The sequence below is a fragment of the Ursus americanus genome, chromosome 25 (assembly GCF_024610735.1).
Source record: "Ursus americanus isolate L20-20 chromosome 25, mUrsAme1.1.p, whole genome shotgun sequence".
In the NCBI taxonomy this organism is placed as follows: domain Eukaryota; kingdom Metazoa; phylum Chordata; class Mammalia; order Carnivora; family Ursidae; genus Ursus; species Ursus americanus.
The window spans coordinates 19,086,269-19,101,894 of record NC_142151.1 but is presented as its reverse complement, the minus strand read 5'-3'; the positions used below and the strand labels follow the sequence as shown (position 1 = coordinate 19,101,894).

The 15,626-nt window shown below is 34.7% G+C and overlaps 1 protein-coding gene across 9 annotated transcripts in view; it reads right to left on the bottom strand.

Annotated features, from left to right (window-relative positions):
- The window catches only part of PLEKHA5 (pleckstrin homology domain containing A5), a 237,473-nt gene that overhangs the window by 35,508 nt on the left and 186,339 nt on the right, over positions 1-15,626 (bottom strand). For 6 of the 9 annotated variants that reach the window (XM_045781378.2, XM_087855670.1, XM_087855671.1 and 3 more), the window contains 4 exons: positions 13,297-13,377; positions 8,352-8,414; positions 7,077-7,157; positions 6,798-6,947 (listed from right to left, as the gene is read on the bottom strand). In XM_045781378.2, coding sequence (XP_045637334.1) covers positions 6,798-6,947; positions 7,077-7,157; positions 8,352-8,414; positions 13,297-13,377 — 375 coding nt within the window. Of the gene's footprint in view, positions 1-6,797; positions 6,948-7,076; positions 7,158-8,351; positions 8,415-8,923; positions 8,960-13,296; positions 13,378-15,626 lie in introns of all 9 variants that reach the window. The other 3 variants (XM_087855669.1, XM_087855668.1, XM_087855672.1) reach the window with 2 other exon arrangements.

Genomic DNA, 15,626 nt, shown 5'->3' with positions numbered 1-15,626 from the left:
AATAGTGTTTTTGATAAAAATATGGAGTGGTTCATGCTATATACAGTTAAAGAGAAAAAAATGAAATCTTGCAATCAACAACCACATGGATGACGCTCACAATGTTAAAAGAAGCCAAAGAGTTATATACTATGTGATTAATATGATTTATACATATATATGATTTATAAAGCTCAAAAATAAGCAAAAAGCTAACATATAGTTTAAGTCAGCTGGTGGTGTTCTAGGAAGCAGTCACTGGGAGGGGAGTTCCTGGCATGCTAGTAAAGTTCAGCGTCTTGACATGGATGCCAGCCGTACCTGTGTACTTAGATTGTGTACTTTTCTGAGAATATGTTGTACTCTAACAAAGGTAAAAAAAAAAAAAGTATATGTACATGCGTAAGATTGTTACAGGGATGGCAGAAAACTTCTCAAAAATTTGACTCAGTCTAACTTTAGGATGTGGAACAAGTAGAATGAAGATTTTATTTTTTTATTTTTTAAAGATTTTATTTATTTATTCGACAGAGATAGAGACAGCCAGCGAGAGAGGGAACACAAGCAGGGGGAGTGGGAGAGAAAGAAGCAGGCTCATAGCGGAAGAGCCTGATGTGGGGCTCGTTCCCGTAACGCCGGGATCACGCCCTGAGCCGAAGGCAGACACTTAATGACTGAGCCACCCAGGTGCCCCGTATTTTTAAGTAATTTCTTTTTTTTTTTTAAAGATTTTATTTATTTATTAGACAGAGACAGAGACAGCCAGCGAGAGAGGGAACACAAGCAGGGGGAGTGGGAGAGGAAGAAGCAGGCTCATAGCGGAGGAGCCTGATGTGGGGCTTGATCCTAGAACGCCGGGATCACGCCCTGAGCGGAAGGCAGATGCTTAACCGCTGTGCCACCCAGGCGCCCTTAGTAATTTCTTAACATGGGGCTTGAATTTACAATCCCAAGATCAAGAGTCAGATGCTCTAATGACTGAGCCAGCCAGGCACCCCTCCTTTTCTTGTCCAATATCAATGGCAATTTATAACCAAATCCACCCAGGGAAGAGCTACACAATATGTTACATAAACATAAATGTGTTATCTGTGTTTATAATCTTTAACTTGTGTCTGTAGTTTCTCTTCTAATCTCTTTGAAATAAAACTATATTCCGTCTCTAAGAAAGTGGTTTTTATTGTACAAATTTTAGATGTAACAAATTTGTATAATTATAAATGTAGAAAACCTAGAATACAAGGAAAGAAAAAGAAAAAATACTTATTACTGTACTATACTTTTGTTAGCATTTTTGTGCATTTTCTTTTAACCTTTTTCATATACACACAATGGAAATTTACAAATATACACAAAAGTAAGGTCCACTCCAAATTCAACAGTATGGATACATGGACAGTCTGATTTTTTCTATAGTACTCATATTCTATCTTTGTGGAATTATTTTAAGGCAAACACCAAGCATCATATCATTTCATCTATAAATACTTCAGTATGTATTTTTTTTAAAGATTTTATTTATTTATTTGAGAGAGAGGGAGAGAGAGCACCAGCAGGGGTTGGGGGCAGAGGGGCAGAGAGAGAGGGAGAAGCAGACTCCCCATTGAGCAAGGAGCCCAATGTGGGGCTTATCCCAGGATCCCAGGATCACCTGAGCCCAAGGCAGACACTTAACCAACTAAGCCACCCAGGTTCCGTTCAGAATGTATTTCTAAAGAAAAGAAAATAAAATGAAAAAATAACATGGAAATTCTTGTTTTAAAAATCATTAATATTTATTCCTTAAAAATTTTTTTAAGGATTTAATTAATTTATTTGAGAGAGATGGAGAGAGCGAGTGCATGAGTGGCAGGAGGGGTAGAGCGAAAGGAACAAGGAGATTCCCGCTGTGTTGGGAGCCCGACGTAGGGCTCAATCCCAGAATCCCGAGATCATGACCTAAGCCGAAGTCAGACGCTTAACCGACTGAACCACCCAGGTGCCCCTCCTTAAAAATGTTTAAAAAATATTATAACAATTTCCCCTATCCTCCTCTCTATGATCTTGTTAATTATATGGGGATGAGATTGGGTCACTTGATTTCCAGAATTTCTCCTATTCTACATTTTGCTTTTCCCCAAGGCATTTCATCTGTCCTGTTTCCCAGTCCTTGTAAGTTTATAATCCTAAACTCTAGTACATTCACTGGAGTCTAAAATTTGTTTACTTATGGTCCTCCTAGCTAGAATCCAACTCGGAACATAAGTCAGTTTAATGGAAGTCTATACATACAGCTTATTTACTGTAATCCTGGCTAATCTGTCTCAGTTTTCCATTTTTAACAAGTAATAAAACTATCCATGCCAAGGGGTTATGGGGATTAAGCACATGTAAAGTACTTAGAATCTGGCACCCAATAACTGCTCCAAGAAATAGTCCTAATTATTGTTATTACTTCATATATTGGTATTATTTTGCAGTGGATAAATGTATAAGCTAACTAATAGCATTATTCAGGATGAATGGGAGGCCTTTATAATACCTGCTTTATGATGTTTGAAATTCTAATTTTAGATTGTTGAGCAAGATTATTTAAATTTGATTTCAGGGGTGCCTGGGTGGCTCAGCTGGTTAAGCGACTGCCTTTGGCTCAGGTCATGATCCTGGGGTTCCAGGATTGAGTCCCACATTGGGCTCCCTCCTCAGTGGGGAGCCTGCTTCTCCTTCTGACCCCCCCCTCAAGCTCTCTCTCTCTCTCAAATAAATAAAATAAAAATAAATAATTTTTTTTAAGAAAGATTTTATTTGACAGAGAGACACAGCGAGAGAGGGAGCACAAGCAGGTGGAGTGAGAGAGGGAGAAGCAGGCCCGATGCGGAGCTCGATCCCAGGACCCTGGGATCATGATCTGAGCTCGATCCCAGGACCCTGGGATCATGATCTGAGCTGAAGGCAGACGCTTAACGACTGAGCCACCCAGGTGCCCCAAAAACAAATAAATTTGATTTCAAGTTCCAGAAAGTACATGTTATAGTGAAATGGAGTAGAAAGTACAGAAGCCTAAGAATTAAAAAGTCCTTGACTTAGGTGTTAGGCTGTTCCATACTAATTATATCACCGACGCAAGTCATTTAGCCTCCATTTAACCTATTTGTTCATCTGTGTAGTGAAGATAAAAAATGAAAATAAACGGAGATAATAATTACAATTATTTTGCATAGGATTTTCTTAAAGATCAAACCAGATAACATATGTGAAAACCACAGAATTACAAATACATTTTGCTGTCATTATCAGATGAGTCATAAATTATCTGGTTCCTTGAATTGTTGGGTAGAGTAACAGAAGCACCCATTGAACTGATAAAGCCTAAGAATATTTCTCATACATATAGACGAGGCCGAATGTAAATTCTAAGAGAGGTAACTGTAGCAGATGTTTATGGAGCTCCACACTATATCCCCTTTGCCCACCTAATTTCAAGGGACTGCGGTAAATTCCATGCATACCAGTGTCTCATGGCAAGTTAGCTAAGGCAGTTTGGAAGTGTGGGTGAATTAAGGACATTGGGACAACTTCGACCAGTGAGTGAGAGATAGCCTCCCAGCCTTCGGTAGAAAATTCTGGGGCTATCTATTCGTTTCCTCAGAGAGTCCCCAATTGCATACAGTGGGAATCAGCCCAGTAGGGAAACGTTTACTGGCTTTTCTTCCTTCCTGTCTCTCATTTTCCACACACCCTCATTTCTGCTTCCTGGAATCATCTCCTAAATAAACTATCTTAACCCAGTCTTCATCTTAGGCTCTGCTTTCAGAAAAGACCCCAAACTAAAAACTATTATTACAACTTTCTCCTAATCAGGCTTAGGTAAAAAGAAGTAGAAACAAGGTGAGAACACAGAGGCACTATGTGCTTAAAGCATGTAAAGATGGGGCTTACAGAGAGAGGATACAATATCAAGAATGAAATAAAACCTAATGGGGACACTGTTTTACATGTCTGCCTTGTGTTAATCCTAGTTTTATATACCTAAATGGCCAACCAGGTGAGGAGATGTTCTCAGAATCAAAGCTTTGATCTATGGAAGCGTTAATGTTATACCTCTTGTATCTTCTACACCTCATGACTTGGATTTGAACCAATGACCTCAATCAACTGTGAAAGAATTAGAGGAATCCTCTGGGATTCTGCTAGCATGAATGTTAACTCAAATTTAAATCTAATCAACACCCATTCAGTGTTAACCATATGCTCTTAGACATCATTTGTAGCCTTGAGCTACAAATATGAACAAGTTTACAAAGGCAAAAGTTGTATAGTTTGTATTCTACGTAGTAAGACATGTCTTAGAAGAACATATTGAGGGTTTACAATGACCGATGAATAATGCTGAAGGCAAAGAAAAAGAAACCTGGAAAGTGATTATATGGGTAACAACCAGAAAACAGGATATTCAAACATGATTTCTACTAAAACACTTATTTTTTTAAGATTTTGTTTATTTGACAGAGAGAGAGAGACAGCCAGCGAGAGAGGGAACACAAGCAGGGGGAGTGGGAGAGGGAGAAGCAGGCTTCCTGCTGAGCAGGGAGCCCGATGCAGAGCTCGATCCCAGAACGCTGGGATCAAGACCTGAGCCAGAGGCAGGCGCTTAACAACTGAGCCACCCAGGCGCCCCCATCTACTAGCTTTTAACACTGGGTAAGTCATTCGGTTCAGTCATCACTATTTTTTTTTTTTTTTTTTTTTTTAAGAGCAGGCTTCTGCCAAGCATGGGGCCCAACACAGGTCTTGAACTCACGACCTGAGATCAAGACCTGAGATGAGATCAAGAGTCAGATGCTTAACCAACTGAGCCACCCTGGTGCCCCTCCTTCATCAAATTTTTAATGCATATCCTACAGTGCTGGATGCTAGAGCTACAAAGATGAACAAGACAGGGCTCTGATTTCAAGGAGATCACAACTGAAAGGACATTAAAGTCTTAAAAAAAAAAAATCTATGAACATCACAGTATAATTAAGAGAATCAAATAAAATAATGGAAATAATAGTATTCAAAAATAGGAATAGGTATATTAAATATAGGGTATTTAAGAATCACGAAAACCTGTTCTGATTTATTTACAGTCATGGTATATTCCTTTAAAAATTGCTCATGTTTGGGGGCGCCTGGGTGGCACAGCGGTTAAAACGTCTGCCTTCGGCTCAGGGCGTGATCCCGGCGTTCCGGGGTCGAGCCCCACATCAGGCTCCTCCGCTATGCGCCTGCTTCTTCCTCTCCCACTCCCCCTGCTTGTGTTCCCTCTCTCGCTGGCTGTCTATCTCTGTCAAATAAATAAAATCTTTAAAAAAAAAAAAAGAAAAAAAAATTGCTCATGTTTGGAATATTAATTTAATGTTTAGAACTGGAAGCCATTTTGAGATTTGGTATTTTGCCAGCTTGGAAAGACCTCTCTTAGTTAAGCTCTAACTGCCTGTGGACCTTCTTAAAGGTAGCTGCTCCCTACCTGAAGTTATAGACAAGGATATATTAGCATTTATCTTTCTCTCTTTTTAAATTTTATTTATTTATTTGAAAGCAAGCGAGCGAGTGGACAGAGAGCAGAATGAGAGAGACCACAAGTGGGGGGGGGGGCAGAGGAAGAAGGAGAAGCAGGCTCCCCACTGAGCAGGGAGCCTGACGCAGGGCTTGATCCCAGCAACCTGGGGTCATGACCTGAGCCGAAGGCAGATGCTTAACTGACTGAGCCACCCAGGCGTCCTTCTTTCTTATTTTAATTAACAATTTTCTATAATAGGTGGCTTTGCTAGGATTTTTCTTTCAAAGAGCTGCTTGGATAGGAGCTCTTACTACGTTTAGAGATAATGGTATCACAAGACCTAAAGAAGACTCTTTATATTCAAAATAGTCAATTTATAAAATCTGACTAAGACTTTTAGATCTGGTAACCCCAAAAGACTATAAAGCAACAAGACTATGGGTTAAAAGGTTCTAATTATGTTTCCTATTCATACCTATTATCTAAACTGAGATCAAACTGCAGCTATGAAATGATAATGTCGATGGCTTCCTAAAAGCATTTCACTTCCTAAAAGCATTTTTACTGAAATGGCTGGTTAAGTGAATCCAATTACCACCTTCCCAAAATTATTTTAACTCCCCTAAAATCCACGAAATATTTCTTTTCTTAAAGATTTTATTTATTTATTTTAAGATTTTATTTATTTATTTGACAGAGACAGACAGCGATAGAGGGAACACAAGAAAGGGGAGTGGGAGAGGAAGACGCAGGCTTCCCACTGAGCAGGGAGCCCGATGTGGGGCTTGATCCCAGGCCTCTGGGATCATGACCTAAGCCAAAGGCAGATGCTTAACAGCTGAGCCACTCAGGCGCCCCTAAAGATTTTATTTTTAAGTAATCTCTACACCCAACATAGGGCTTGAACTCACAATCCTAAGATCAAGAGTCTCATGCTCTACCGATAGAGCCAGCCAGGTGTCCCGAAACACTTATTCTCTTAATGCAATAAATGTTAACATATTTAATAAGTTTTCATTTGAATAATACATAAGTGGAGTATTTATCTCCCTTACCTAACAACTATTTCACAAGGAAAAGAATGCTTACCATAAGAGAAATAATTGTATTTATTTTGCATCAGAAAATAAATCACCCCTTAATTTTTATTATTAATTAATAACAAATTAATTTCTTGTTATAGTAAAGAATAATCTTAAAGACAGTCAAATTACATAGAAACAAGTAGGAAAAAAAAAAAAGGAAAGAAAAGAAAAAAGAACCAGTGACTCTTACTAAGAAAAAATCTGCTACTTACGGCAGTGGCTCGAGAGAGTTCTCTACATGTACTGAGCAGTCCGTTTTGTAAATCGTCCCTCTGTAACACCACAGTCTGAATGGCTGCTGGGTTATCTGCATTCATTTCTATCTCTTGGCTGGCTGATAGCAAAGCTTGCTCAAGCGTGTACTATTATAATAAAAATAATTACACTTAATGTTCTGCATCATCGGATTAATTCTCTTTAGTTTTATCAGTGTCCTGATAATAAGCATAGAAAGTAACATCAATTGTAGATAATAAACATAATTGTCCTACTTTCTCCTTGTGGAGTTGCTGAAGTTTCTCTTCCAGGGCATGTACCACTTTATCTTGTTCACATAACCGGCTTAACTTGGCCTAGGTTTTAAGAGAAAAATCTGTTGTTAGCAGTTTTTTATTTTTCCTGTAATTGGAGGTAGGTAGTCCCGTAACTGAAGGTAGGTGTAACAAAGAAAACACATTTAAGAGAGTCATAGAAGAATACCTATTCAGGTCAATTTTTATTTCAATCAGTGAAATAAAAGATAGCTTTTAAAGATACAATGCTTAACAAACATACATATAAAGTGAAAAAGCATTTCAACCATATTATTTAACCTACATAATTCGAGACATTGTTAGTAATCAAGCAGTCTCATATAACTTTAAATCATTTCAATGTGGTTAATATTTTCTTTTCCTACTGAAGGCTAGATAGGTAAGTGATATATCCAGTCCTTAATGAAAATATCAACCGGATTCCGTTAATATTTAAAAAATTATGCTGTAATGTTCAGAAAAGAATATAAGCAAAGGATTGCTTCTAACTGCAATAATACAAATAAAAATTTGCTAAATGGAGAAAAAAATCATTTTGAATAGTTTAAATATTTGAAACTCTCGGTATTACCCCAATTTTGTAATTATGAAAATATCAGAGGATACTCCATGAAATTTCAGTACTACAGTAAACCAGTTTTCCAGTTGTCTGAAAATAAAAACCCTGGATAAACTGTAAATATGCCCCAAACTTGACTGCATAATGACAAGTAGACAAGAAACTGGAGATTTCACTTTCTTTGCCATTTATCTGTTAAAGTAACTACCACTATCTGTTAGCTGACAAACCTCAAGCTATACCAAATGGAATATACTGAAATGAGAAGGCATAATGACATGGTAAGTCAACCAATCTAAACTACAATAAAAAAAAAAGAAAGACTAAATTTTAAAAAGGAAGTAGTGCTAGAACTTTCAGAGGCTGATACTTTCTCTAGAAGACAAACAATTTTACTTTGTCTCCAGTCCTCCACATTTTTTTTGATCAGAAATGTCTTTTACTTTCTTTAACTGATTCTTAGTGTGCTCAACTGCTAATTATGGGTGGGGGCCTGTTATAGAAAAGGGGAGTGATGATTTAATTTAACCTAAGTGTAAAAGAAAATGCTACTTTATTTGATGTCATTTTGGAGGGCAAGGGAGGAAGAGGAAGCTTTTTTCATGCTTATTTCCAATGTTTTGGCAGAGAATATAACAGAATACTGACAATATATATAACATACGAACACTTACATCAATATCCACTTCTTCAGGTCTGTATTTGTATAATGTGCCTCTACATTCATCTTGTGACAGCTATAAGAAAAAATGTCAGGTAGCAAGTTTAAAAATAATATTTAAAAAATATATTTAGCCTACAGTTAACATTTTAGATTTATATAACAATAACAAAAATGGGATTTTAATGATTCTTATACTTTAAGAAGTTTAATTCAAACACAGATCATTACAAAAGCAGAAAAATATTTAACAGCGATACAATATGCAAGATACATAAAAATGATGCTAACTTAAGCTTGTCAAACAAAATAAGCTGGTCGAACAAATTATACAGCACCTTACATTTTCCATTTGTAAGACACACATTATTTTAATGAAAAATTGACAAATACAATCATAGCAACTGTACTGAATCAAATATTCAAACCAGGCATATTTTAGCAGTCAAAACCATCTTTCACGGTATACACATAATCACACAACTGTGTATGTGTGCACTCAAATGCCAACACATCTTAGTACAACTTTATTAACAAAACCTGTAACATACTGTATACATATACATAATAAATAAACACACATACACAATATAAACTTATCTTGTTCTTCTGTCTTAAGAACTAAAAGATAATGGGGGAAAAGGATGCATTTAATTGAAAAGAGGAAACTCATTCAAAACCCCATAAAACTGAAAGCCTAGTCATAAATTATGGAGAGTCAAATTTCATAAAAAGTTTATATGTGTTCATTGACACCATTTTTCTGATACTATAAGAAATTACTGCTCAGTGCACTGAAACATCCTTTTCTTCAGCGTCTTCCCAATATTTTTCAGTCAAACAAACCTTTCTTTCTGCTTGTATTAATCAAGATTTTAAAAGCCATCCCCGTCAGTTACACCACAGGTAACATCATAGCCTCTGCAGGCAATATTTCATGCTCTCTTGTCTTTTGACTTTATATTGACTGCTAAGACAGTAACAAAAACATAGCAGGAAAAATTTACTTGGGCTCCTTGCGTGTTTACTAAATGGCACACTTTTTCTCAAAGTGGAGATGGGAGTAATGTATCCCCACTACATTCTAGATTGGAAAATTAAACTTCATATAAACACATATAAATGAATAAAAATGATAAAGTTATAACTATATATGCCCACTGTAAAAAACTGCTTGCCAGTTACATCTTTAGAAGGAGGCATAATTTAAACAGCAGGTAACTTTAAATGGATCTAGAAATGTGGGTATCAGGAGGTTAAAAATGTAAGCATTACAAACATATAATAAGAAATCCTGGATTTATGTGTTTCATGTCAAGACATTACTTTCACGTCCTCATGCAAATGAATCTGTGACTATTTAAGGGTATGCAGTGATTAAACAAAACTTTCATAGAAATGAATTATCACATGAAAAATGAATTTAATGACAGAAGTCAGAATACTTGTGTACTATTTTAAAATAAAGATCATCGAATATGCCCTAAGAAGTGTCAATTCTTTTTCTAAATTAAAAGCACCTAGATCCAAGAAAATAATTTGTACTCTTATCTGAAAAAAAAGTGATGAAAAAGAAGTTTTAAAATGCTCAGATCCACAATAAAAAATTAAGATAATGCCAAAATTAAATTTTCTCATTTACAAGAAATTAAGAGATGTAAAGCCTTTACCTTGTAAATGTCCAAATACACTTTACTTAATATTTAAAGTTAAATGCAAAACAGCTTTACTAAACCATGGAATGTAAAATTTGGATGTAACTAGTGGATAGAGCTACACCTAGACTAAAATAGGAATTGTATCCTATCCCAGGGTCAAGAGAAAAAAGATTAGTATTTTAAAATGGAAATTTAGCAATGTGTAATACAAATTTAGGGTACTGGTATACTACTTTCATTTAGGGAATCTTACTGCATATTCATTTTCCCATCTGTTGGCAAATTAATAAAAAATATGTATTGTGTTGTTATAATTTAAGAGTGATAGATCCTTATAGCCATATAAGTATACTGCATGTTAGATTTATTTTGTTGTTTCTCTATTATTAGTACCACTGAAAAATTTATTTAAAGCTTTTATCAGATTATTCAACAAAAAATTCATTATTAGACACTAACAAAATCTTAAAATAATCAGCCTTGCACTATGTGCTGCTTTTACCTATCAGAAGAAAAGAATAAGGAAACAAGATTATTTGTTAAATAATTAATTTTTAAGCATGGCCTATTTTTCATTACTGATAATAATTACTGAGGCTTTTCTTAAGGAACGATGAATACAGTTTATTTAAAAAATTTCCGTCTAGAACTGAAGAAGTTTGCTACTTAGTCCCCATTATGAAAATCCTACTAGTAAGAAAAAAGTAATTTCATGAGTATTCTCATTAAGTGCTGCATAAAATCATGTTTCATGGCAATACTTCTGTATCATTTTTCAAATTCATCTTCAGCAAAAGAAAAAAAAAAGTTCTGGGTTTGAATGCCTTTTTTTGGAAGTACCTCAGCAACACCAGAAAAGCAAATGAAAATGGGCTACGTAGAATTATGAAAGGCTGAGCAGTGCTCGGGCTTCAATTTGAGAAGTGTGTTATACAGACTTTACTGACATACATACATATAAGGATATGTGCTGTATTTAGAAAGAGTTTTTTCATATTAAAATGTCTAACGATATTTAAAAACACTGGGTTGGCATTAAGTTAAAACAAAATTACTTTGTTTAATCAAAATTTAACTTTCTACAGTATCCCTTGTAAAATATATATATATATGTATATATTTTAAAGTTTATAAATATATATATAAACCCCAAAAAGGATTTTTGGGGAAATATTTGATAAAATGAGACATTTTATGAGGACTCAAAAATGCTCACAGGACTGTAGGTATTTGCTAATATTAGTCTGTACCTTTAAAAACAAGTATTTATTATTATTTTATAAAAAACTCTAGTACAAAAATGTAATTGTGAAAGACGGTAGAATGATTAATAACTATAGAGGAATTTTTCAACACAATGTGCACTGATTTAGTATTTGTTTTGATTCAGTTTTAGGTCCTTTTTATGTTACCAATTCTAAGAAAATTCCTGCATAGGTAATCTTTCAGGTGTCTTCTTTTTTCTAAGAAAATGCAAACATAAAGGTTCTCCTGTGAGAAAACCCAATGGCTATGATTCAGAATAGCAGGTCATAAACACGATATTGCACTATATTTTCAGTTGTACTTCAGGAACTTATAACACAGCACTGTAATGCAATGTCAGAGAGGCCAATTGTAAGAGTGTACAATATACACTTCCATGAAGATTTCCTTTGGATAATAACACAGTAAGGGAAATCTGAAGAAAAAAATAAGATCTAATTTCAATTTATGCAAATTAATAAACAGAGTTTAGGAAGGGTGTCTGAAGGTCACTGTTATCCACCAATGGTGCCCTGTAACAGTTAAGTACTTTATTAATGGCGGAAATGTATTTATGTAAATCTATAGCTCTGGTCAGTGACACTAGTATAAAAGACTGCTCTCAGTTACTGCCACACTTTTGGAAAACTCCAATTAGAACTTTTAGTGCAACTGAGTAATTTCAGTCAGCAATCCTGATTACTGATCAACATAAAAAAGAAAAACCAATCCAAACCAAACTGAAAACCCAGGCTGGCTATCACTCTTACTGAAAATATACAAAACATGAAAAGTGAAAATATAACCTATTACCACAAAATGCCTTTGATCTCTTGTCATTTAGCATTATGTAAAATGGTAAAGTCACAGCTTCAGATACTGAGAGAGATGTCAATTCCAGAACAAGGGCTAAAGGTTCTCAGCAGCGGCATTTTGGAATGAAGTGTCAAGGTTCTATAATCTAGTTACTTTAAAAATACAAAGATTTCATTTTCTTTTGAAAAGTAAAGCTGTTTAACTTTAAATATTTAATACTTTCTTTATCGACAGAAAACTTAGTTCAGAAAGGAGAGTCACCTCACCCTCCTACCAAGTGTTTCAAGGCCCATCCATGATGCTGATCCCAAGATAACTAAAGCAAACCAGCGGTCTGTAAAGCCAGAGAGTTCGAGGTGCTTTTTTCCCCCCCACTAGGTGCTTTTTCGTATTTTATCAAAATACATTCATTTTTCATGTTAGTTAATTTTCTTCTTCTGGATGAATTTTCAAGTATTATAACAGGTCATAGGCCACAGTAATTTGAAGGTGTTGAAGTGGAAGAAGCTGATGTTGCAAAACACACAGCTAAGAACATTTAGACCATGAAATACAAAAAAATTGGTATAAAATGACTTCTTTTGCAGATCTGCAGATTACCAAGGTCCTAAATTAAAGCCAGCCAGCTCCATGGCACATATTTTGAATTAGGGAAAAGAATGAGGTAAGATGATGCATATGATGGTGTAAGAATGATAAGAATACAGGGAGAAGATATTCCCAAGTATGTCAAGAAGTGGCTATCTTTAGGTCTTACTATACCACAGTATAGAAACTAGATTTAAATAACTCCCATACAAATATTATCTATTCCTAAAACAGTGGGGTGGGGTAGGGTGGGAAGGGGGCTGCCCCTAAAAGGAAAAAAAGATTTTTTTAAAACTTTTCCCTAGAAATCAGTTCTAAGGCTTTTAGAGTTAATCAAAATTAATGGCAATCTAGTAAAAATTTTGCAAACGTACTGCAGACCTCCAAGTACATATCAATCAAATACTCTGCACAAAAACTTCAGGAAAATGGCACACTTAATATTCAACAGCAAAATGTTCAGCAAAGCCATGCTAAGAATACTGCAGCATCTTAAAAAGCATGGATGAATTGCATTTTTCCAAATAGACAGAAACAAAAAATGAAATAAGAAAACACTAATGTTATGAGTAACTCTGAGGATAAACCAAAACTGTCACTGAGGGATTTTGCAGATGATAAAGCAGTATCATTCACTGTCCAAGACCTTACTTGCTGGTACAGTTGGGGTCTTAGCGCCGAGTTCTCAATCATTGTGTGAACCATGGTGATAATAGGTTCATTTTCTTTCATCTATTTCAAATCAGGAGGAGCATACAGCAAACATCAGTTTACAGCATAGCTAGATTTGAAAGACGACACTGTAAATATAGCCTCTACTTTAATATCTTCCTAACAGTGCAGTTGTTTACATTTTTCTCCAAGGTACAGATTTTAACTTATAGAAACCATTTCAAGCAAGTATTAAACGCTGTAAAATACTTCCCAGGTTAGAGAAAAGCTTACTAATTGTAATACTGCTGCAACTAAGTTTTACTTTATAAATATAACCAATATAGTCAATGAACATTCCTACATATACTAGAATAGATGATAAAACATCATGACTTATTCAAAGAATAAACTACAGGGTGAAAACCTACTTAAAAGGAGAAAATGGTATCATTTAATTGGTTACTTATTTAGTAAATCTTAAAACGATATTCAGTTCTTTGTATACTGATCAGAAAAATATTATTTCTTTTGTAATATTAAAATTTTATAATATAATAATCAATATATCTTGTCATTTAGATAATCACGTATTTCATTAAGGTTAGTTTTGATAGACATCTGTATACACTCTGTTTCGGATTTTCTCACAGTATAACACAACATGTAGAATTATTTCAAGGACATGCAGACTAAAATTTATTTAGCAAAGACTCGATGTGTCTCCCTAGCTCCTACAAAGGCTGAAACCATATTTCACATTTCCAGCTAATGTTGTACTTAATTACTGCCTCTAGAAAAATATTTGTTTTAGGAGGTTCTGGACTCAAGAGCTAAAGCATTCAAAAGAGAATCATCATAATATATAGAGAGTAAAAGGCCAATGATGTACCATTTGTAAGCAGACAAGTCTGTTTATAATTGCAATTTGCAACATACACTTTATATAATTTTCATCTTGCATATTATAGAAAATAAGCATTTTTATTATGGTCAACAAATGCTAACTTTATTGACTCCGTTAAATCTACAAGAAAAGTTTACTTATCTTGAGACTAATAAATGCATAATGTAAGTAAAAGATAAGTCCTGAAAAGTGTACATCTAGACGATTTTATTTTCAGCCTAGTTTGATGTCAATAAAACGTTTTAATTATCAAATTAGAAACCAGTGACTAGTTTAATTTTTTTAAAAGTTTTATTCAAACTAAATATTTTATTTTTTAAGAAATAATTTATTTTAAAATCCCAACAACTGCATATGAGTTGAACTCAAACTTCTTTTTCTCCCCTGCAATGCTATCCAGTAAGGGCCTAAGGCATTTATAGGTGACATTTCATGTACACAGGAAACAGATGTGTTGATATGCAGTTCAGAGCAATTTTTTACAGTGTTGGAAAGTAACTTATAAATAGACAACTACAGATGTAAATTTTCTTTAGGAGAAAAAACTTTTATTATGGAAATTTAAGATCTCTTTATGTTTTCAAGTGCCTTCTATGTTTTAAGGGAACGTTAGTTATCTTAGTCAAATGTAGATCTTGGAATAAAGTGTAACTGCTTTTTGCTTTGGTTTACTCATTTGACTGTACTGATACACACTTCATATAACACAAGTAAGCTTAAGTCTTTATCCACTTTAAATTTTAATTTTCAAGGCAATTTCATCATTACTATTTTTCAACACCATACCATGGAAATTAGTCAAGAGAATACTGGACTCAAATTTTTTTGCATGGGTGGAGGTCAGGAGCATGAGTGTTTTAAGAAATAACGGAGATCAGAGAGTATCTAAATGTAATGATACTCAAGGTCGAACTGAAATTGCCCACCGAGTCTTGGAAACCTGGCACTACAAATCGGCCTGTGTCAAATGGCTGGGTCAATATGGCTCACGCCTCTAAATGGAGCTTCAATATAGTACATATTAAGGACAATGTTCATACTCTAAGCCTGGCAAATTTATTTGAAGGGACAATAGGGTTTCTATAGAAAGGTATTCAAGCCTGACTTATTTAGTGGACTACTTTGAGAGGGTAAATATGCATGTGTATCAAGGGGTGCCATATTTGTGATTTAAAAATGTCTCTGTTTAATTTACATGTCAAAGCTTATTAAATACTAAGTCACTGAGAAGGGTTTTTTGTAAGAAGAAACTAAGGAACAGAAAAACTAAAAGCAAAAATAGTATTTAAATTATACTAACTGCAGAGTGTTTCAGAGATAATTTCTGAAATTGACTATTTTTCATTATGAAAAACTTCATACATATCATACATATCAAATCCTAGAGTATTAAAATTAGAAGTCATCTCTAGAAACTGACAAT